General features: G+C 39.8%; 1 protein-coding gene across 3 annotated transcripts in view; it reads right to left on the bottom strand.

Moving 5' to 3' along the window:
- robo3 (roundabout, axon guidance receptor, homolog 3 (Drosophila)) overlaps positions 1-24,593 on the bottom strand; it is a 93,833-nt gene that overhangs the window by 27,806 nt on the left and 41,434 nt on the right. For 2 of the 3 annotated variants that reach the window (XM_040150509.1, XM_040150510.1), the window contains exons 3-8: positions 21,877-22,034; positions 19,287-19,407; positions 17,641-17,779; positions 15,537-15,664; positions 4,385-4,509; positions 1,257-1,428 (exon numbers count right to left, since the gene is read on the bottom strand). In XM_040150509.1, the coding sequence (XP_040006443.1) occupies positions 1,257-1,428; positions 4,385-4,509; positions 15,537-15,664; positions 17,641-17,779; positions 19,287-19,407; positions 21,877-22,034 (843 nt within the window). Of the gene's footprint in view, positions 1-1,256; positions 1,429-4,384; positions 4,510-13,827; positions 13,840-15,536; positions 15,665-17,640; positions 17,780-19,286; positions 19,408-21,876; positions 22,035-24,593 lie in introns of all 3 variants that reach the window. The other variant, XM_040150507.1, reaches the window with a different exon arrangement.

The raw sequence follows: 24,593 nt of genomic DNA, 5'->3' as shown, positions 1-24,593 counted from the left end.
TTAAATGGTTGTGGAAAGAGCTGATGCTTGTTCTGAACAGAAAGTCCCTGCTTTTCTTTTCTTTTCTTTGCTCTTCCTCTGTGGTGGTAAACCCTGCTCCCAAAGCCCTCGACATGCAGTGATTGAGCAAAACTAGAACATTTCACTCACCCTACAGCGTAACATTTTCCTACAGCATACCCTCACTTGTATTTTGTGCTGTAGGGAGCTGTGATATCATCAGATAACTGAAGCTAACTGAAAATGTGTAAAGTCAACACAGGAGTTAGTGTAGACAGAGCTGAGCAACATCCCTGTTTAGTACCTGAATGGGAGGGGTGCAGGGAGGGAAGCATATGTTGCTGCAGGGTTATTTGCATAGAGCTATTAACAGTTGTCCCATTTGATTACATCAGATAAGGACTCCTGCTGTTTTCCCATTTGAGGGAAGGATATTTTAATTTGAGACAGATTTGAAGGGGTTTTGAATTTATATGGGTGCACATGTGGGGGGCGGGGGTTAAATCAGCAGATTGTGAAAAATAATTCATTGAATAAGAAGCTGAAAAGTGTTAAGTTGAAAGATTGGCATGAAATCAATGGATTTCAATTGATTTTAGATGGTGTTGCATTTAGATAAGAATTGCATAGTGTTTTTACTCAAAACACATAAATGGTGTAAATTTCATTACTTTTTGTCTCGTCCAGTTTGCCAGCAAAGTTTCACAATTGTTTTTTTTTTTTTTTGGGCTCATTAGCATTAATTATTACACTGGTGGGTTAAACTAGCTGCAATCTGAAGATACAAATTGGTTTCAGTAGCAAATGCTAATGATACACAATCATCTTAAATTTGTACTAATTATACTATACTCTTTATAGTTATATTTACAGAGACCCAACATTCCCCCATGAACAGGTAGAAAACCTTGAGCAGAACCCACCTCATGGTGGGTGGCCATCTGTCTCGACATATGTGTGTGTGTGTGTGTGTGTGTGTGTGTGTGTACTGTATATATATAATATATAACAGTGTATCGGTCAACAATAAAACAAAGGAAAATTCATTAGGTCAAGATGTCATTTGAACCAAACTCCGAATTTAGACCTTGAGCAGAGCAGTCAAGTAGAACTAGAAACTACAAGTGGTAGTTTTTACTCTCCACATTGTAGTTAACAATCTCTCTTCAAGCTCTTTCAATCCCTCTTTATTTTGTGTCAGGATACTGTAATGATGTAATTCCACACCCCGCCTGCCTGTTTGTGTTTACACTCACCACTTTCCACCTCTAGCAGGGCTTTAGTCAGGATGCTGCCGGCCACACTGATGGCCTGGCAGATATAATAGCCAGAGTCTTTGACTTGGACATCGGTGATGGTCAGCTCACCGCTCAGCGACACAGAGAAGCGACCTGACTGTGACGGTTCCTGGATAGGGAACAGCAAGATCTGGAGAAGAAAAACATCATGAAAATTAGTCTCTTCATTTAGGTTATTCATCATTTACTCATATTATACATTAATATACGTTCACTGATTTGTTTTGTAATTAATATCAGTTTGATGTACAGTCAACTATCATGATTAATTTATGTTAACTTGTGGACATTATTTCATAGTTGACTTAACATATAGGTGCTCATTTTTGTGCTTTTACTCAGTAGGGCTGATATTGAAAGAAAAGCTTGAAAACCTCAAGTAAAAACACAAAGGAAGTTATATCAATGCCTGGCAAAAGCTGTTTGACTTGCAGCTGTATTCAGAATTGTATTTGAATTATGCAGGCATAGACAATATTAATTCATAAATGTGGCTCTCTTGACTATTCACGCATCAGAGCTTATTTAAGCTTGTGCTGACATTTTCATTTAGACAGAACAGATTTGAGATTTGAGTTCCCAAATTGACAAATTTACAACATAAACACACAAAATGCAGTTATATATATAAAAAAAATCTAGCACACAAGAAAGAGACATGATGTTGAGGGATGGAGGAACAGCAGCAGAGAGGATGAACAGATGCAGACAGTGGTTTCCAATCTAAAGACATGGGCTGGTTTGCTGCAAAAGGTCAAACATCAATTCAATAAATTAGTGTAGCCAATTATTGTAACCAGAAACTAATTTTCAGTATTGGTCCTCTGTTTGCCCTCAGTATAAAAAAAATCAAGAAAACAAATGGTGCACGGTGCCTGTAACTAATCTCTTTCATTACATCTACATCATGCAGACCCTCAGCTGTTAGTTTTATCCCGTGAACAAGAAGATAAGGTTTTAGGGCATTGGTCAGGGGCACTTCAACAGGGTACAGTGATGTGACTGCAAACCCAAAACCTTCTGGTAACCCTCTCAAACCACTGTCAAACTGTTGTATTAGATATTACCAGCGGTTTATAACCCTGTTACACACATGACTGTTTGTTCATCTATAGCCTGAAAGCAATTCACACCCAGCCTAGTAAAGATCTTCTATTGGCTTTCACTTTACATAATACCATGACAGCAAAAGCGTTTTATCCCTGATCTTGTCTTCTTTCCTTTTTCACTTGTCACTATGAAATAACTGTATATTTCCCGGGTAGTTCATTGAATAGCAGCCACCATTCCAAACACGCTACCTACATACTTCCTCTCCTCCTCCTCCTACTCTTCCTCCATCCTTCCTCCTTTTTATCTCTCTCCTCCACTCTTGTTCTTCCTCTCCCACACACATTCTCCAGGCTTCCTCCAACCTCACTCTTCCCCCTCTAATCTGTACCTGGGAGCCATTCCACAGGCACCCACGCACTCTCATCAGGCCTTTCAGCGCATTCCAACAGGCTGCAATGCTTATCATATACTCGCCTTTCTCACAAACAGTTCTGCATGCATAACATCCCCCCCGCCCCACCACCTCCACACACACATTTTTGAAGACATGCAGGCCTGTGCAGACTCACGTTGTGGCGTGTGTTTTCCCATCATCTGTGCAAATGATGGGAAAATAATGTGTGTGTGTGTGTGTGTGTGTGTGTGTGTGTGTGTGTGTGTGTGTGTGGGAATCACCCTGGCATTGAACTACAGCACATAATGATGAAAGCAAAGGATGACAGTCAAGAAGAGAAGAGAGGAGATGCAGGCTCTCTTTAAAGCACATGTATCAGAGTGGCATGGAAGGAAACTATGTGAAACTAGCATCATAACTTTATAACAAATAACCTTTAGGATTCGTTTTTTTCTTTACTTTGATCAATATGGGAATTTATCAGTGTTTATTTAAACATTTTAAAGATAGGTGAAATTGGCTAAAATTAGTTAATATTACAAAAAAGTGAAATTATACTGTAATTATGCCGTTTAATCCGGTAATTATGTGTACCGGACCTTTTTCATCATTGTTACAATAATAAACTCACGGAACAGTCACAGTTTGGTTCAGGTTGTGGAACGGTGATGGTTACAACGTTGACTGTGGGCTTCACACGGGAAACAAACAGCAGTCACAGCCACTAAAGGTCGCTTAAAAATGAAACCTAACTATGGGTCGTAATAAGCTGCCGCTCAGACAACCGATTGGGTTGATTTTTAGAGTCTCAGCAGAAGTTGACTGGGGTTTAACTTTTTTGCCAGATGACTCGCCTTTTTTTAAAAATAGAGTCTGCGTCAGTAAAGCTGGTATGTGGATGCAGTGGTCCAACTGAAATGAACGAAAAGGCTGTTTCATGCAGTGCGAATGTCAACCTGAACGCTGCCTTCATTTCTTTTTGTGTAAGCAGATCTGAACCATGCTTGTTTACTTCAAACTACAGTGGATAGGAAACACTGCTTTTCTGTACAAGGCACCCTGGGCTTGGAATCATTGTCACGACAAACTTCATTTTGGATGCTACCTGCGCACCATGCAGTTCCGTGAAGAATATAACTGCATTGTATAGTCAAGCTATCTCCTTTCTGCCTCTACGGTTATTGTGCTCCGTACAGTATATGTGAATGCTGTAAATTAAGTTTTTTTGTGACTCTGTGTTAACTACTCTTCAATGCCAGGTCTTTCCTGAAGAAAAAATTTTTGTTTTAGAAAATCACACAAAAAAAACATTGTAAAAAGTAAATTTCATTACTTTTAAAAGTACTGTTTCTCAAAATTGAAAAGGAATTGTACCAAAAAAAATATACATAGCATTGGTATTTATGGTAATACTTACAAAGACAGAAAGGAAATGTTGGAAATGTGTATCTTTGAGCTCTTTGACTACTCCAACTCAACCACCAACCAATGTGCTCCAATACCCCTACTGTCAGATACAAATTAATGGTGAGACCCCGACGGATGCGTCAGACGGTACAAGTGGAGTCATTCTTTGGGAAATACATTAAATTGTTTAATACAAAGCTGACTCCAATACATGTCACAGAAAGTTTCTTACCTGGCTCCCTTCTTTTTGCCAGAAGACAGCTGGCGGAGGGTTTCCTTTGGTGCCACAGAGGAAGGTTACGGTGCGACCCGGAGCTGTGATCTGGTCCCGCGGCCGAACCACAATCTGAGGGGGCACTGCAACACAGAGAATAGAGAGAAATGGTTAGCAGGTCACAGCAGAAATGAAGTCTTTTTGTGTCTTTCTTTGTGTGTGTGTGTGTGTGTGTGTGTGTGTGTGTGTGTGTGTGTGTGTGTGTGTGTGTGTGTGTGTGTGTGTGTGTGTGTGTGTGTGTGTGTGTGTGTGGTCAGTGTGTGCTGAGTGAGCTTAATACTGTGAGAATGTGCCAGCAGTGACACTGAGTGCATTAAGCCATGTCAGGCCACCAGTGATGACAGCAACTCATAACTGATAACTCTCACACTCAAGTTGTCCCTGTCTCTTTATCTTCCATGCACACACACACACACACACACACACTTGCACAGAGACATAAATGTACTCAGACAGAGGAGCACTATCACATCTACACATAGCTGTACTGGCTGTAAGTGGCATAAAACAGAACAACACAAATCTCTGCTGATTTGTTTCACTTGCAGACCATAAGGCTACAAAGGTCAAAATTTAAAAACAAGTATTAATATGAAGATATTTTTTAGGTAAAGGCAACAGAGTCAAGAGAAGTTTTTCTTCCTGACACAGTGAATTAACATTTCTCAAGTAGTTTATGAAGATAGTTCATTGAGGAGAGTGTCTGCAGCCTTGAGAGAGCTGAGAACTTATTCTATAATTAGCTGCCACTGTGCTTGCTTAAAACCTCAGGCAACTATGTTCAAATACTCACTCAAGGTTGCAAACCAATTACTCTTGATTAAATTTTTTTAAATAAGAGGGTTTTGTGTCAGAATAGCAAGTGGTGACACACTGTGTCAAGGCAAAAGGGGGAAAAAAATCAAAGAAAAGGGAAAGGGGGGGTGGGGAGCAAAAACAGACAATGACATCAATGACGTTATACTTATCAAGGGGTCAAGTCTAGTCTTTGTGAGTTATTCCAAACATAGTTCAGAACAGATACAACAGAGACTCCACAGCAATAGAAATAAAAAAAAAACTTAAAGATTCTCCTTTACAATAAAATCAGTATACAAAACATCAACCAAACCCTGACAAGTGGTTCTTTTTTTTTTTGGCTTCTACTTTTTGAGTTCTAGGAACCAGGAACTGTGCTTGCATTTTGACCAAAAGAACCAGGGACTAAATTCAGTTCGTCCTGGATAGTTGCTGGTGGTAGAACTATCCAATGATTCAGGAACTATGGGGGCGGAGTTTTCAGCGCTAAACGTCGATGATTGGCAAACCAGAAACCCAGAAGCTGCTTTAGCTTGTGTATCACTTAATTCACAAACAAGGAAGTAGTGAGCATGAGTAGCATCAATATTAGGATGTGGGATGAAAGTTTCATGTTATGTTTATTTAAATTAAAAACAATGTCCTGATTAGTTTAAAACAAAAGCAAGAAAAAGAAAGTGTGTGCGATCTGGCTGAGAGCATAACTAAAAGAGGGAGAGAGAGCAGTGACAAGCAATCAGAGTGAGTGAAGAGAAACAAAGCTGGATTTCCTAATTGTTTCTCTTGTTTAACACTCAACATGTCGTCTACTGTGAAGACAAGCATTTTTAGTCTCCTTTTCCACCTCTTCATGTCTCCATTGCATCCATTAATTTCATTCATGAGAGTCACGTAAATGCAAAGAACAACACAGTGGCTGTATGTCATTGTTCCCTTGTGTTAAAATTTCGTTCCTACCAACACAGTCATTTTTAATCCCTCATCAGACTAATTTTTAAAATTTTCATATTTATTCTGATGCAAACACAAATGCACAAAGGGCAGCTTTAGTTCCTACTTTAATTCCTGTGGCTCCTTAGTACCTGGAACTACTTGATCGAAAAGAGGATTTGTCTCCTCTGGGATGGGTCTACAAAACAGGTTTTCTGTGACCTTGATTTCTTTGGCTGTAATTGATTAAGGATGTCACACATGCTTATTGGTTAAGCTAAGGCTCATGATTGCCCACCATTGAAAAACTGATAAATCCCACCAGATCAATTCATGCTGAACTCCTCTCTTCAGATAAATGTAGTGAGTTTACCACTTACTATCAAGAAAAAATGTCCAGCATTAGAAATAATACTTTAATATCATGCAAATCGAATTTATCTTGTCTGTCCCCTCACATCAGCATACCATTTTGGGTTACCTGGTTGCCATGTGTTATTTTACAGCTGCTAACTCTAGTGGTCTTGACGAGGTGGTCCAGCAGCTTATATCTACCACCTGTTCACTTGACCCTATTCCCACAAAACTGTTTAAATGTCTTCTTCACTGCCTATCAGATGATCTACTGAATATTATTAATGTCTCCCTACAGTCTGGTGTTTTCCAAACTTCTTTCAAGAATGCTGTTGTCACTCTGTTAATGAAAAAGAGTAATCTAGACCCATCCATGACTAGCAACTATAGACCAATCTCCAACCTTCCTGTTATTAGTAAAATCCTTGAAAAGGTTGTTTACAATCAACTGCACAGTTACCTAGCCCTACACAGCCTGTATGATGTGTACCAGTCGGGTTTTAGAGTGAAACATAACAGTGAAACGGTTCTTGTCAAAGTAATCACTGATTTTAAAAGAAACAGCAAACAAACAAACATTCTATTCTACTGTTGTTAGACCTGAGTGCTTCTTTTGAAACTGTTGATCATGACATTCTACTAAACAGACTTAAAACTATATTAGCTTATCAGGACCTGTTCTTGGTTCTAAACATATTTAAAAAGAAAGGATTTTCTCTGTAACTGCTGGCAACTTCATATATGAAGAAGTCAACATTTTCTGTGGGGTTCCACAAGGGTTAGTTCTTGGGCCACTGCTGTTCAGTCTATACATGCTCCCTCTTGGTTCCATCTGAGAGAATCACAATGTATGCTACCATTCCTATGCTGATGATAGACGGCTGTAGGTCTCACTTTCTTTAGACAACCTCAATCCTGTAAATGAGCCTGTCAGATGCATTGATGACATCATGCTCTGGATGTCTCAAAACCTTCTACAACTTAAAAAAGAAAAAAAAAATGTAATTCTGATAGTAGGCCCAAAAATAAAGAAAGGAGATGTATCCATGTTATTATCTTTTTCTATAAAGCACAATGACCATGTCAGAAACCTGGATGTTAAGATTGAAGCCAATCTTAACTTCCAGCATCAAATCACCATCATTACGAAGACAGCTTTCTACCATTTAAAAAACATTTCCAAACTTAAGAACTTCCTCTCCCACCCTGACTCCGAAAAATTGGTCCATGCATTCATCTCCGGCAGATTAGATTGCTGTAATGCCCTTTTAGCAGGACTTCACAAAAAGACAATAGGTAGGCTGCAGTTACTTCAGAATTCTGCAGACAGAGGGACTGCAGACTAGGAAAATACTAGGACTGGGACTAGGAAAATACAACACATTACACTTGTACTGAAAAAACTTCACTGGCTGCCAGTACAGTACCGCATTGACTTTAGTGTATTACTGCTTGTTGACAAAGCCCTGAATGTACCTAGAATTAAAACCCAATTAGGTGAAGGTGCATGTAGTCACAATGGTGCTGTTCTCTGGAACAAACTGCCTGATGATCGGAGATCTGCTGCAATTGTATTTTCATTTAAAAGCAGTCTTAAAACATTGCTTTTCTCTCAGGCTTTTGGTTAGTGTGTGTGTGTGTATGTACTGTTATTGTATTTATGTGAGGTATTTTTATATGTGTTTTCTATCTAATTTGTTAAATATTATCCATGTTTTATTGTAAAGCACATTGACTTGACTTGTGTAAATTGACTCGACTTGACTTGATATTCAATCTCCTATGTTTGGGTGTAGAGCCTATCAGAAAGGTCAGCCCAGAACCCACATCTGATTCCAGGCACCAGGCTAATCAGATGTCTCTTAACATAGATGCAGACAGGGAGGGGATAGGGGCTGTCTCAGTTTCTCTTTACTGTTACATGCTGCTCCTTATCCCTGTGTGTGAGTGTGAGTGTGTGTGTGTGTGTGTGTGTCTCCACACAGACACATGTGCATCTCATTGATTTCTATCGATTCTGTAGCAAGTGACAGGCCTTCCTCCATAAACGGGATGTGAATGCATAATGATGCCCTCCACCAGTCCTAATTGATTTGTCATCTTCCCACCTGATCTCCTGCTTCTCTTTCATTTTCTGTCCCAATTAGCAATGGGAGAAACTGAGAGAAAGAGAAGGAGAACGTTCCTAAAGAATACAAAGACAAATAGAAAAACACTTCACAGTCATTGAAAGTGAAGGGAAAGAATAAATAGGAAATTCTCCAACCATTTATTTTCTCATGCAAAGTTTAAATTTGCACAGAGAAAATCCTAGAAGATCAAACTAAAATCTCTGAAAAATGAAAAGTTATAATGTACCTTGAGATGCAAAAGCTCTTGTGCTTTCTTAAATATAGTGTGTACCCTCCATAGAATATACTGCAGATGATGTATGCATGCCAGAGTTTGCCTTTTCTTTTTTGCCAGTTTTTTGGGAATTCAATTTTGCTAATTGATGGACAGATATCTTGTAATAAAAAAATGAAATGTAATAAATAATAAGTTCTTGTTTTGTTAAGAGGGTTAGAGTTCGACTGAGGACAAAACAGCTAGGAAACTAGGATAAACGGAGAGAAGTTGGAGGGTCCAGTCAGAAAAACAGGCAGGCATATAGAGCAGATGAGTGTCAAGTATTGAAATTTCTAAGATATGAAATGTTGATGCAAGCTTAATTTCATACCCTGCATACACATTTCATACCCTGTCCTTTCCTATTCGAAAGACTTCTTCCACCACGGGCCTCTTCACACCTTCACACAGCAGGAGGGGATCTATGCGTCAGATGCAGGATAAATCACAGCCAAGGGGTCCTTGGCTGAGGTGGGCAGGGTCATCTCCTGGGATCAAACATGCAGTTTTCTTTAACCCTAAAGGTCAAAGCTCAAACATGCACCCAGTGTTTGGAAGTGAACCAGAGTCGAATATGGGCCAGAGGCTCTGAACACCTGGTTTCACTCCCCAGGTAACTCAAGGACAGGCTTCCTGGTATGGCTGATGCAAGGCCTGAAATATTAAAGAAATGCAGTCCCTCTTCTTATGTAATGCAACTCCAGGCCTGTGCACATACACATGTGATGAACACACATGAGAAAAGAAACTGTATCAGAACATCCTGCTGTTTGACAAAAACTTGTCAACACCTGAACATTTCCCCCTCGTGTCTGACACAAAGCCATAACTTTGACCCAAATACAGTGACAGCTAGGAAGATTCAGCCTATTAAAATGCCATTTTGGTGCACAACACAGCCCTGTCTGGAGATTAACAATGTTTGATTTGATGAGGCAAGCCGGCACATTGCCTGAGGCTGTAATAAATAATTAGCAATAATGGGTGCACTCGGCGCGACACTAAGCTTTAGATTTAGGGCAGGAAGAAACATTAGCATCTTCACATGGGGTGGGAACAAGGAGATGAATTGTAACAGAACAGCTGAAATATACATGACAAAAACCAGCAAACAATGCCTGCATGAGGATAGAGTATTTGCACAGCTTGTACAATAATTTCCCTTTCTGGGCTCCTGGCTTTTACTGTTTAAAGTACCCTTAAAAAGATAGACACTGTCTCTGCTAATCAAACACCATGGCACCTTCATTTTCCAGTTTTATGAAATGTATAACCAGGTCAGTAAAATGATGGCACATGAACTGATAACTGCAGGAGGCAGTGTCAGGGAGGTAAATTGGGGAATGTCTAAATAAAGAATGAAACACTTGAGATCGGAATTCAAAAGAAGCATAGAGACTTCTTTTATATGCTGGATATTGCCAGAGCTGGAGAACACATTATAAGGCTAACATGCCAAGAGGGAGGCAGAAATAGAAAAGTACTGCAACTTAAATTTCCACTGCTTTTACGATAAGAACTGTCAGACTGAAGGGGGGAAGTCTGGCCTTAGTGTGAAGTGCTTGGCCTCTTTAAATATTTGCGTGTTTCTGTCTGACGTAGTCCAAATGTTATCCTAAAGATATGAAAAATCCACAAAATCCAAAGACATTTGGCCAGTCCTTACCTTTCAAAATGGAAATTTAAAGTAAGACTTGAGTTTGACGGGAAGTTCAAGATTAGGTTTGAGGTGGAGAGGGTTAAAGTTACTCTTATGTTCCACCACAGACTACACATTGAACCCTGAAGAATATTAGCTTGTTGCCTCCCTTGACATGCCTGATGTACAAAGGTGATCAGGTAGGAATGGCTGGAGGGAGACACCATGGCTACCCGGAGCACATCATAGATATTGTCATGCTAGGCAAAATAAGGCAAAACAATCGGCCATTCTAGTGTTTTCTGTTGGGACCAAATGAGGCGCAGAAATGGTCTTCCACTATGATGTCAGTTCTCATGTATTGTCATGTGTGTTGCAACGGGCCATTTTCGAGACATGTAGCCTGATCCCAGCCCAGTATCCTGTGAATTACATTTATAATGGACGGCTCTGCACTCAGTGATAATGCAGGAAGTAGTGAGCTCTTTATGTAGCAAGGCAAAAAATAAGGGTGTGGAGGCCATTGTGGTGGATGGATGTATAGCAATTTCATATTGACCTTTTTATTGGCTTTAACCACAATCTTTCCCTAAACTTATCCAAGTGTTTCAGCTGCTTAACTGTTACTCATACCTCATTTGCCATAGCCATGATCTTTCCCTGACCTTAACCATAACGTGGCTGCCAAAAAGTTTGGCAGGATTGTCCAGTATTGATGTATTGTCTGGTATTCATTCTTTTTTGGTGACAGGGACGCAGATCCCGGTTTGGTCAGGTTTGAGAAGGATAATCAGCTGCTCAACACGTACTCTGATCCCACTCAGACAGATCAGGTTGCACAACTTGCTCCCCTGCTGTTGTATGAACACGGCATGTTACTCAGTCACACAGCAAAGGCAGACAAAGTGCTTACAACCAAAGCATCTTACCTACCCCACTCCCCCACCCGCACACTTGACATGTGATTTGCACCAACATACTGAAGCTATCACAGACAGCGGAACACAAATACACACATACACACTCCTGGCAGGAGTTCCTTGGGGGCCTGGATGTGACAGGCAGCTGTCACAGTCCCACGCTGATGCAGACACCGTGTTTCACACACTTACGCTTGAGTAAACACACTCTCACGGTGCTGCTTCTACTGCCGCTGTTGCATGAGTCGTCATCTTCATTCGCTCATATAACACCCTCTCTCCCATACACATTTTTTTTCCTGAGACGGTTTCCATTCTGAAATGGTGATTGAAGATATTGGTTATTTCTTAAGCTTAATGTATTGTAGCTGGACCATATTTCATCTATGCTTTTATTTAATTTGGAGGTGGACATTTATGCCCAGAACTCCAGCCTATTTGTCCAACATCAATATAGTTAATCAATATAGTTCGAGGAGAGTTGGTCTGAGGTCTAAGTGAGAGCAATCAAATAAGCCGATTTGATATGCCAATCAATGTCAAATAAAAATCTCAGCCAGTTATCTGCTCCATAAAAAAAGGCTGTGTCAGATGAAATGGAAAATGTTCCTCCTTTTGGCCCTCTTGTAAATGTACTGCATTTCTGTAATGTTTTGTCATCTTGAATCAAAAATTTTCAACCCAAGAAATGTCCGTTAATTTCAGTGACTGGGCATTTCAAACCTTCATATCCCATTTATTCAAGATTGTTCTTCTAACTGTCTGAAAAAGAAATATTCTATTGCTAAAGTATGCTCATTTCACAGTGAGTGCACTGTGAAAACAAGTCATTTTGTTTGCATTTCCTTGATAACAACAAAGGTCTATGTATGAAGAGACAATGCCAACCAAGTAAACAGCATAGCAAACAATCTCTTTTTTCGGATTTTTTACTTGTTATGAGAAAAAACAGATTTAAGATTCAATACTAAAGGCAATGACTAGTTAACGTGGGTTAATTTTACGTCGTGTGGACCAGTGAGGGACTGGCCAATTCACACATTTTGCACATTTCTGCTCCACTGTACTACAGAGAATTGTTTCTCTAATGGACATAAATCTGTTGATGCCCTCTGCCAATGTGTTACAAAGCTTAAAAGGGTTGTTTCATCGCTCTCTATTGGCCCAGCCCACGCATATGCAAAGTGACTGAGAGAGGAAAAAGATGAAATGTTAAAATAATATCAACTTTTAAAGCATCAGGCCTCTTTCAGAAAGAAAATAAAGACACAGATAAATACAAACACAACACTTTCTACAAACACACACCACAGTTAAGACTTCTCTTTGCTGTGTTACCTAATCTGTTCCTGAAACCCATCATTTAAACTCCCTCCTCTTTATTCCATTTTTGCTGTGGTGACATTGGAAACAGAAATTGTCTGACTGCCGATTCCCCAGACACCTGTGAGAAATTGCAACTCCTTTCCTCAACGACATGTTTGTCTTCCAGGGATGCCAATGAAAAGTCCATACACTGTAAGAAATAGCAGTGAAGCAACAATATTTTCACTTTCATGGTAAAAAGTCTATTTTAGTGGCTTCGGTATTTTTTCTATTTCACAACACACAAAAGAAGGAACTTGTTCTGCCTTTTTATTCTCAGCCTTTCCTCCTTTAATTACCAGAAGTCCACCATTACATGTGGAAATGATATCATACCCAAGCAGCTTGGTGTTACAGGATGAGTTTGTCAGCTTCCAAACAACACTGCTCTGTTAGCTTAGGGGGTCTCTGCTGAAGAAGAAACACTATAAAATGACTATTTTTCACAGTGCAGAAGCATTTTTCCAGAGAGAAAATTAAATTGTCAGAGCATGTGTGATTAATCAATGTATGACTGCAGCACTATTATGCTATTTTCATTTATTTTACAGTGTGGGGGATATTTAGGGTTTTACTCACTGTATTTCCAGTCCACTATGACTTATGTATTCAAGAGTGTTTGTGTACTAAATTAAAGATCCTTGGTATTAATGGAGGCTTTTTCTCTGTAGTGATGGAAGCTCCACCTAGATGAACTAGAACATGACTGGAGTGCTGTTATGGAAAATCAAAGCCTACTCCCAGCGTTTCTAGAGGTACTTCAATAAAATTTGACTATCCTCTATTTAAAGTGACAGAATAGCAACAACTGTAGTGGGGTTATGCTGCCAACGTGGCTACCTTTAAAATCTGTATCTGTATCTGTACCTTTCTCTCATGTGTGTTAAGTCTCTCTCTCAGACACACACACAAACACACACACACACACACACACACACACACACACACACACACACACACACACACACACACATGCATGCAAAGAGGGGATGAAATGGAATACTTACTGGATGGGCCAACTGCGATAGTGATGCAGAAAAGTGGTGGAAAAGAAAAAAGGAACAGAGAGATGAATGAGAATGAGATGATGAGCTCATGATGAATGGTGACATTGGACGAAATATCTGAACAAAACAGAAGGAAACTTTGGAGAGCCACAGCCACCCACATCTATTTAAAATGAATAATAACATAATAAAAACAATAATTAGCTTATTGTGAATGGACTGAAATGAAACTGACTGCTATTTAAATAAAATGGTCCCGAAAGATCATTGGGCAACTAGGAGGAGGAACGATGAACTGAATGTGGAGGTTACAGGTGAAGATAAGAGGTTGTGTTCTGAGTGATCTGTGGTTTTCTACAATACATGGTCATTTTCCTTTGTGAGTGTGTGTGTGTGTGTGTGTGTGTGTGTGTGTGTGTGTGTGTGTGTGTGTGTGGTATTACTATTATCCCTAATACTGCAGCTGCATGCGCCAACCCATAATTAATTTCCATTTGCCTAACAGCTATTGCTGGGAACAACTTCTTCATTCTGCTACAAAATTCTTTTAGTAAAGTGAGTTTATGCATGTGCAAGAGTGTGTATACTGTATGTGTGTTGCCTCTTGCACCAACAAATACCCTGTGTCTGTTAATCAGTGCATGCGTATAGTATAGTATGTGAGCAAAAATGTGTTGACAGATGTCAGAAATGTCTGTACAGACTGGAGTGCATGCTCACATAATCAACTGTTGCAGAGTAAAACTCTCCATATTCCCTTTTATCATCACAAATGACAAATTTCTCATCTCAGTGCCTCTCTTCAAAAGACTAACTTTATTCTAATGCAATTTCAATGCTTTTTGATCTTGGCTCTCTCTCCAGGGGGTTGACAAGGCAAAGCTTGAAAGGCACTTAAAGTCCAGGCTTTTTCTCATTTATAGTTAACAGTTAACAGCATGTCTGTTTATTCACTTATTTTTTCTGACTTCTAATGGGCAACATCTTTTAGTGTAAACATTTTGGACATTTGATGATAACATTCAACATGTTCTTAAAGTCCTGTATTTTCACAGAAAATTATCATTAGAAAATTAAGAGAAAATTGACTTGATGGCAAATTTTCTGCAAAAGCTACCAAATCTAATTCATTAAAAGTAAGACAATTAAATGAGACAGCCTGTTGGTAGGTGAGCTGTGGGAATTATGTGATAGATCATAGCAGAACTGACCATCTGTGAAAATAATTTACTCATGTATTCAGTGTTTTTTTTTTTTTATCACAAGCAAAAGATCCTACCAATGCAGAACTTCCTCCACTGCAGTTTCACTTGTTTAATGATATTTTTTTTCGAAATAGGGAAGGATAAGACTTTTTTTTTTGTTGGAAGCAGATTTCTACTTTTATTTATTAAGAAAATGACAGTTTTTCTTTCTCTTCATTTTTCAGTTTTTCACCCTATTAAGACTTCATATTAAATCAAACAAGTTGCTAAGAAGAAAAGTTTTTGTGGTTTACATATTTTGCAAATGATATTTATTTGTATTCATCAAATTTTAACAGCTACATAATGTCTCTGCAGGACTATCAATAACTTAATCTGGAATTTCAGTTGCTTCAACAGTAAACTGAATTCAAGATGGAATTTCAGAGATAAAATTTTACTATAATATTTCTGATGCATGTATTTGTGTGTGTAGTGAGTGCGGTGCAGTAGCCCATGTATTACCATGCACTTGCAGGGTACCCGATGCCTCGGCTTTGCCCACACTGTTCTCTGACACACAGGTATAAGTGCCCTCGTCCTCAGCTCGCACCTGGGTCAGACGTAGGCTGTTGTCACTGCGGATCTCAAATCTGGAAAGACATACACACAAGATTTTTGCAAAAAATATATCAGTGTCCTTGAAGCTCCAGTTGTTATTGAATTTTATGTTTTAATGAAAATCGGAAGACTATCCGGTTCACTAAACCTCTGAAAAATTCAACGCCGTAGCTAGTAGCGCTATAAAGCTAAAACATTTTTCTTACTATCTGAAAGGTTATGCAATGCAGTTGGCATGTGGTTTGGTAAATCTCAGAATATTGTCTACATATCAACAGATCGACTCTTGACACCGTTGCCCCTTTTAAAAAGAAGGTATTGAATAGGAGGAGACTAGCGTCGTGGTACAATTCACAAAGGCGTCTTTGAAAGTAGACATCGTGAAAGCTGGAAAGGAAGTGGCCTTCCATGAATCTAGAAGAATTTCCTCGCCTAGAAAGATAGTCTGTTACCATGTAAAAAAGCCCTCTGTAATGCCAGCGAAGAAAATAAAAACAACCCCAGATTTCTTTTCAGCACTGTAGCCAGGCTGACAGAGTCATAGCATTATTGAGCCATGTGTTCTCTTAACTCTCAGTAGTGAAGAAATCATGAGCTTCTTTATAAATAAAATACAATTAAACAAATAAAAGAAAAAAATCATCATCACCTTTCCACAACTGGCACATGTATTGGCTAGTACCTTTAATTAACACTTCCATATTTGATCTGAACAATTTATCTTTATTAACAGGTTATGTACCGCAGGGTTTTAAGGTTACAGTAATTGTACCTCTATTTAAGAAGCCTACTCTTGATCCAGATGTTTAAGCCATAAACACATATCCAGCCTCCTCCTAATTTCTAAAATCCTTGAAAACTCTGTTGCAGGCAGGTAGCTAGTAAAAAATTTACACGGGTTTTGCTCTTTACAGCTATTGCAACTGCTTAGATAGATAACAGTATATACAGCTGTTCCTGGTCTCTCTCTCTTCTCTCTCCCCCTCTCCCTGCTCTATCTCCTCTTTCCCTATTTATCTCCTCTCAACCCAACCAGTTGAGGCAGACGGCCGCCCACCCTGGTTCTGTCGGAGGTTTCTTCCTGTTAAAAGGGACTTTTTCCTCTCCACTGTCGCCAAGTGCTTGCTCATGGTAGGGACTGTTGGGTTTCACTCTGTAGTTTTGTTCAAGTTTTTTGAACAAGCGGCTGATGTGATTAATGCCCACAGCCTTTAATACATGTGGAGACAGAGTGAGTTGTCCTGTATAGCTTCAGGCATCGGTCAAAAAATCCATCAGAGTCTCCCTGTGCAGATCTGAATCTTGCTGACAACAAAAGAACATTTTACCCTATTTCCCCTGAGGGATCATTAAAGTTTCATCCAATCAAATCCACAAAGTGTGTGAGAGAGCAAGTGAAAGAGCGTGAGTCTCACAGCACCACAGTCACAGTGTTACCCTGGAAGAGTATCATGACTGTTATCGCGTACTACCATGGTTCAGCTCCACACGATACAGAGAACTCCTTTCTGGCAACACAGCGAGCACAGAAACAGTCTTGAAGGCAGCTAACTTGATAGCTGTTTTAAAAAATGTCGCAAGCTGCTGTGCCATATGAGTCACACATCTTGATTCTAAAAACAACTTTTTATCTGCAGTAATCTGCATCTTAGGAATGTTACTGTATGTATGGTAAGCAACACTAAAGGGGTGAGAACATATTTAAATTGTTTTCATTTTGTATGCTAAATTGAGAGCAGTTTGAATCAGGCATTGGCTCACTTTTATTCTTGCCTACCTTATCATAGAACGATGATTAACTGCAGACAAGAAGACAGTTGCTCTCTAATTGGAGGTTGTTATTTAGTAGTTAGTAAAATAATAACTGCACTACTTGTTACTGAAATGTACTATATTTATAAGTACCACCCTGGCACCCAACATGTATTGTTAGTATGATGATACCAGGTTGGTACTGATGCATCATGCAGTACTAACAGACAGCACATAGGTGCTGTTTCAATCGTACCTGCTACGGGGCAACTCCCCCTCCTCTCTCCGCCAGCGGACAGTTGGAGTCGGGTCTCCATGCACCTCGCAGAAGAAGTCCACGGTGTCATCTGCCAACACCACTTGGTTCACCGGCTGTTTGGTGAACACTGGCCTCTCTGGAATTAGACAGAGACCAAGAATGGGGAGAGAGGATTGAAACTGCTTGTGGAGCTACATTCTTAATTGCAGTTTGACTTTTCATATTTTTCAGCAATTTATAACAACAGCCTTCATGTAATAGAACAGTGGACAAATTAGGGATAGCTTAGCCCAATACAGACACAACTATTGATGTAAAATCACATCTCTGATGCCTCAAATGACAGAAAAGAACACAGAAGCAATTGAGTTATGGAGTAAAAGGAAAGCAGGAAGTAAAGGTTTGGGAGGCTTAGGCATGGTGTAGAAAACTGTGTGGGAAAGCTGATGTCCACTGCATTGTACCAGAGCTCACCCTGGGTCTAAATATTTGTCAGAGCCTCAACTGAGCCAGAGAGATTTCTTACCAAACCTTTTCCAGGACAACAAAGGACCAGGTTTAAAACCCAGATACATGCAGGAACTGATGATGAATTGCTATTGACTCAGTATTTTTTAGCAGTATTTATCAGAAATTTGATTAAACTTAGGTAATAAGATTGTTGAAGCAGCACAGACTATTATATAGATGATAATAAGACATATAGTGGCTACCAAGGAAATAAACTGTGAAAACTAAAATTAATCACCACAACTACAGATGTAAGATTATCAAACAAGATTTTGCATCATCATTGACAGAGTTAAAGGCATGACAACACTGAGTTGCACAGGTGGGAGAATCAATAGGACAGTGACAAACAGTATGTCCAGAGAGACAAATATGCATTGTAAGCTCTTATCATGATCATAGGTTTTAAAAATTGTGATAGCTTTTAGAAATATGTGCAGACATGCAATAGCTATTATCTTGCAAAATTTCACAGATGGCATTAATACTAAATATAATGGGAAGTGTCAGGACATGCATTGTGAGGATCCATAAATTGATCAATCAAGTATTACACACTGGGTTTAGGTTTACTGTTGCACCACTATGTCCAGAAGGAACAGCATCTGAGTGGCAGTGGTGGTGAGAATGAGGGGGACAGAAAAGAAAATATCAAATCTCTATCTGTTAACTGGGATCAATACACATTTTGAGAACGCTTATACTGCTGATCTGTTGAGAGCAAAGCAGAGAATCAGAGAGGAGGTCAAGAGAGCAAAGCAAAGGGCAGCTGGGAGGGAAACATTCATCTTCCGTTCCAACAAAATCAGCTGCAGAAAGATAGAGCGGCCCAAGAGAAATAAATCCAGAAAAGGCAGAAAACAGATGATAAATGAAACATTGAGTCAAGTTTAGACAATTTGCACTGTTATTTGAATATATATTTTTTATGGATTACACTTTAACCTCAGCCGTTATTATCTGAAGATATGGAACTTTGCAAATTGAATATGTTTTTTGTGTAATCAATAATAACAATACCAGGGATTTGTAATGTGATGACAAATCAGAATACTATAATTACCATATTTTTAATTTCCCATACAGTGTATGAAAGTTGACCGTACTTGTGAAATACAGTAAAAATGGCTCACCAAACACCACTAGTTCAGCAGGATCACTGTCTTTCTCGCCAACCATGTTGGTACCAACACACACATACATGCCAGCATCACTCTTCCTGGTGTTGGAAATCATCAGCTTTCCTCCTCGGATCTGAAAACGAAGGGCACAGGAAGGGGCAGAAGAGGGAGGAGGGAGAGAGGTACAGAAGAAAATGGATAAAAAGATTAGAGGCAGAGGAGGAGGACAATTGGTGGTGGTGGAGGAGAGGGAAAGAAAAAAGACAAATGGAAAGAGGTTGGGAACAGGATATTGAGGCATGTGAGTCTAGAGAGAAACCAATCCATCATCATGTGTGTGTCATGACAGATGGCTCCTCTGCTAGTTCGCACACAGTTTGACAGTGTGTCTAGCCCCAGGACAGTCACCATAGAAACATCTTCCATTGCTCTGTGTGTAATAAGTAGCTCCAATGATTCATTGTATGATGAAGGCATACATTCTTTGCACAAACGTATGCTTCAAAATAGCAGGTTTACACGCTGGTTTTATTGTATTCTCAAGGTGTTGTGCCAATTATTTCTAGAAGGTGGGTTTGTTCTGAAGAATACCATCGAAGGATTAAATTAAAAAAAATCAATGCAGTTCATTAGCAGTGTTGCTTTTCAAATATCAACTGCGATTGAACTGGATTGCTTCTTAATTAAGTTCTTCTCATCAATAAACAAAATACTCGTCAGTGGATGTCCAAAATTTTATTTTGATGTTTACCTGAAAAAAAGAAAGTAGTTTGTGTGACCCAAAAACTGCAATGCACAAACGAAATAAGCTGCAAATTACTTTAAAAGTACCTGCTGGATTACTTGCATAAAGAAAAGATTCCAGCTGGAAACAAATGAATTGCTGATTTTCCTTCCCCGTAACAAAATATTTTTAGACTTGTCAATATATATGTAGAAATGTTTATACAGTGCAGTGCAGAAAGTATCACATTTCGTTATGTTGCAGCCTAATGCTAAACTCACCTAAATTCATTTTTTCCCTCATCAATCTACACTCAATACCCTAGAATGACAAAGCAAAAACAGAATTTGGGATTTTTTTGTAAATTTATTAAAGAGGAAAAACTAAAATATCACATTGACATACGTATTTGGACCCTTTGCTATGACACTTGAAATTTAGCTCCGGTGCTTTCAATTTCTCTTGATAATCTTTGGGTTGTTTCTACACCTTGACTGGATTCCATCTGTGGTAAATTCAAATGATTGGACATGATTTGGAAAGGCACACACCTGTCTACATAAGGTCTATCAGTTGACAATGCATATCAAAAACCAAGCAATGAGGTTGAAGGAACTGCCTGTAGAGTTCAGAGATAGGATGTGTAAAGGCACAGATCTGGGGAAGGCTACAAAAACATTTCTGCTGCATTTTGCAGGAAAGAGCAAAATGGCCTCCATAATTCTTCAATGGAAGAAGTTTGGAACAACCTAGAACTGGCTGCCCGGTCAAACTGAGCAATCTGGGAAGAAGGGCTTTGGTAATAGAGTTGACCAAGAACCCAATGGTCACTCTGGCTGAGCTCAAGAGATCCCGTGTGGAGATGGGAGAAACTTCCAGAAGGACAACCATCACCGCAGCACTTTACCATCTGGGCTTTATGGCAGAGTGACCAGATGGAAGCCTCTACTAAGTGAAAGACACATAAAAGCCCGATTGGAGTTTGCAAAAAAGCACCTAAAGGACTCTCAGACTGTGAGAAACAAATTATCTGGACTGATGACATCAAGATTGAACTCTTTGGCCTCAGTTCAAAGCATCATGTCCGGAGGAAATCAGGCACTGCTCATCACCTGCCCAACACCATCCCATCAGTGAACCATGGTGGTGGCAGCTTCAAGCTTTGTGGGTGTTTTCAGCAACAGGGACAAGGAGACAGGGTTGAGGGAAAGCTGAACGGAGCAAAATACAGAGATATCCTTAATGAAAACCTGGTCCAGAGCACCGATGACCTCAGCCTGGGCAGAATGTTCACTTTCCAACCTTCAATGGACAATGACCCTAAGCAAACAGCCAAGAAAACGCAGGAGTGTGAATGTCCATGAGTGGCCCAGCCAGAACCCTGACGTGAGCCCAATCAAACATCTCTGGAAAGACCTGAAAATGGCTGTCCGCTGACGGTCCCCATCCAGTGTGATAGAGTTTGAGAGGATCTGCAGAGAAGGATGGCGGAAAACCCAGGTGTGCAAAGCTTGTGCCTCATACCCAAGAAGACTCAAAGCTGTAATCGCTGCCAAAGGTGCTTCAACTAAGTACTGAGTAAAGGGTTTGGAAAAATTTCTAAAACTCTGTTTTTGCTTTGTCATAATGGGGCATTGAGCGTAGACTGATGAGGGAAAAAAAGAATTTAAACAATTTCAGCATAAGGCTGCAACATAACAAAATGTGAAAAAAGTGAAGAGTTCCTAATATTTTCTGAATACACTAAATATTTCTTTTAAATAACTGCACTCTGCAAAACTCTGTATATTAACTTTCTGTATTGGCTATATGACTTGTTAGGATGGATCATTTTTGCAGTGTTCCAGGCATCTTTATGGAAGCCACAAGCAAACTTACAGTGATCCTCTCATCTCGATCATTGACCCGGATGTTGTTTCTTTTCCAAGAGATGGTAGGCTCAGGATGGCCCCTGGGCGGAATACACTCCATGACAGCCGGCTCACCAGCTGCTACCACCACATCACTGGGCGTCTGACGGAAGTCATCTCTCAGAACTGGGGAAAAGAGCAAAGGTGCAGAGAGATGATTAGAATTAGTGTAAACCTCTTTGTTGATGATACTATCTTTTATCTGGCTTAGCATGTCAGCGTAGTTCTTCTCACATCCTGCTGACATCCAGCCTGCTGAATACTCTCCTTTGTCTGACTATGCACACATGTCATATTTACTCATATACTCACATACTAACTGCACTGAAATTTGGCCTTCAAAAAGAGACAAGATGAGTGCCAGATGCAAATAAAAAAATAGGATCATCTTTTACTATTTGAGCAGAATAACAGAAAGCAATGGGACATTGATACTGTATGACTGTGAATTTAACATAGTGTCCCTAAGGTCTTCATTGGCTCACTGTCATGCGTGTGGCATCACAGCACATCAATAATGAAGGCTCTTGTAGCTGACACACACAAAGTAGATGAATTATTCAATCCAAACACACACACACACACACACACACACACACACACACACACACACACACACACACACACACACACACTCTGTCTCTCTCTCTCTCTCTCTCTCTCTCTCTCCCTTGGCAAATGCACTTGCATTAATACACTTGAATATGTGGTCACGAAAACAAGTCACTATTCACAAAGTTCTGTTTGAAGCTATTGGCAGATGTTTGATTTGGACATCAAGGAGTTGGTGGATGATTAATTGAGGAAGGAGGATAACATGGCTGGTTTGCGTACATTTTGGCGATCTTACTGATGAAATCAATTAGTTGTATCAATAAAATGACATTCAACTCATGTCCTGACTAAAGTGTCTCCTGAGTGTGCAAAGATATGCAGGATCACCTCACCTTAAAAGTGCAAGTCATGTCTTAAAGCAGCGCCCTAGTTTACACCAACAGCTTTTCAGAAACTTTCAAACATTGCTACTAAAAAAGCTGTCAAGTATGTCCTCTCTGTCTAGGGGCTGACACTTTTATTTGAAAATTCAAATATTCGTTTGAACGTAGGGGGAAAAGTTAATATTCAAACTGTTATGATCTGTTGAAATTCAAAATTTATAGTCTATAAGCACAACAGACCGTTTGAAGTAGTTTGCCTTATGATTAAGCAGAGGGCGCCCTAAAACTTCACTATCAGCTTGATCTTTGGCATGCCATATTGACAGTAAACTAAGCTAGTAATGTTGTGCTGTTTGCTATGAAAGTGCAGCAGTGTGTGGAAGTATTTTGGGTTCTACACGTAGATTGCAAAGTTAGTGACAAAGATACGGCTGTTTGTCGACTTTGTACAAAGCAGCTATCTTACACTACAATGTCAACAAATCTGCACACTCACCTGCTAGCTTGCCACCCAGGTGAGGCAGCAGAGGCACCACAGACGAGCGTAGCAACATCAAGTGTACCGCGTCGTCTGACTGCCTACTATTCGGCACACTCAGCTTCAACAGGCCCCATGCCAGAAGCTTTTAAAAATGCCATCAACGATAAGCTAGCAAGACATACAGTATATGCAAGGATATGTGGTCCATTGGTATTGTTTCAGGAGAGGGGTTTTGGGATCTCATGATGGAACTGGAGCTGGGGGGGTTTGGTTAAAAGCATTTAACCAAATGTATTTAGCCTCATTTCTCACCTTTCAGGTTGAAATGTAGTTTGTTAATGGCAGCAACATTTACAAACTTAATACCACTGTTTTTAATTAGTCTATTATGTAAGTACTCCTTTTTCTATGATTGGGCAGCTTCTGCAAGCACTTGTACTTTTCTCAGTCTGGGCTGTAGTCAACCAAAGATGTTAAAAAATTGACTGAAATTGTACCTACTCTTCAACCGATCAACTGGAAGAAATGCAGACAAGTTAGTCTGCTGTTTTCATATGACTTACCATGTTGGTTGTCGAGCTGTGATATGCAAACTGCTGTCTGCAAAGTTTACACTTGACTTTTTGGCCGTCTGTAGTCTGCAGCTAAGCCGACAACTTCTTTGACACGTTGTCAATTAGTTTGGAGCTCTCTTTGTCAGGATCTGTATTCATTTCCTGTTTTATTTTGAAGTTGGCTCTGTTGTGTTATTGTTTGTTTTACTTCCTGGTTTTTCCCGCCTGTTTTGATTACTGTCTCCACCTTAATGTCTTTCACCTGTGTCTCGTTTTCTGTGTATTTAAACCCCGCCTCCTTTCTCATGCGTTGCCAGATTGTCTTGGTTACCATTGTGTTCAAGCTCTCTCGCATTTAGTCCCGATTTGGATTCCCTGTGTATGATCTTTTTTTCCGGTATTTTTGTGACCCTCGATTCTGCCTGTTCCTGATCTGCCTTGTTGCCTGGTTTAAATGACTCCTGGTATTTTGACCTCTGCTACGTCTCTCGGGTTAAAGATTTGGATTTTGGACATTGTACTTCGGCCTGACTCTCTCTCTTGCACTTGGATCCACACACACCTGTCCTTACAGTACAATCTGGCCATGTCGGACCCAGCGGAGGGAGAGAATTTTTGTCATGCTCTGGGAGCTCAAGGGTTGCGTCTCACCGATTTGGAGTGGGCAGTTTCCAGCCTGGGACCGGGAGTTCAGTCATTGTCTGAGCAGCTA

The sequence above is a fragment of the Xiphias gladius genome, chromosome 17 (genome assembly GCF_016859285.1).
Source record: "Xiphias gladius isolate SHS-SW01 ecotype Sanya breed wild chromosome 17, ASM1685928v1, whole genome shotgun sequence".
Taxonomy (NCBI): Eukaryota; Metazoa; Chordata; class Actinopteri; order Istiophoriformes; family Xiphiidae; genus Xiphias; species Xiphias gladius.
The sequence above is the reverse complement of the archived record's forward strand: the minus strand, read 5'-3'. Positions and strand labels throughout refer to the sequence as shown.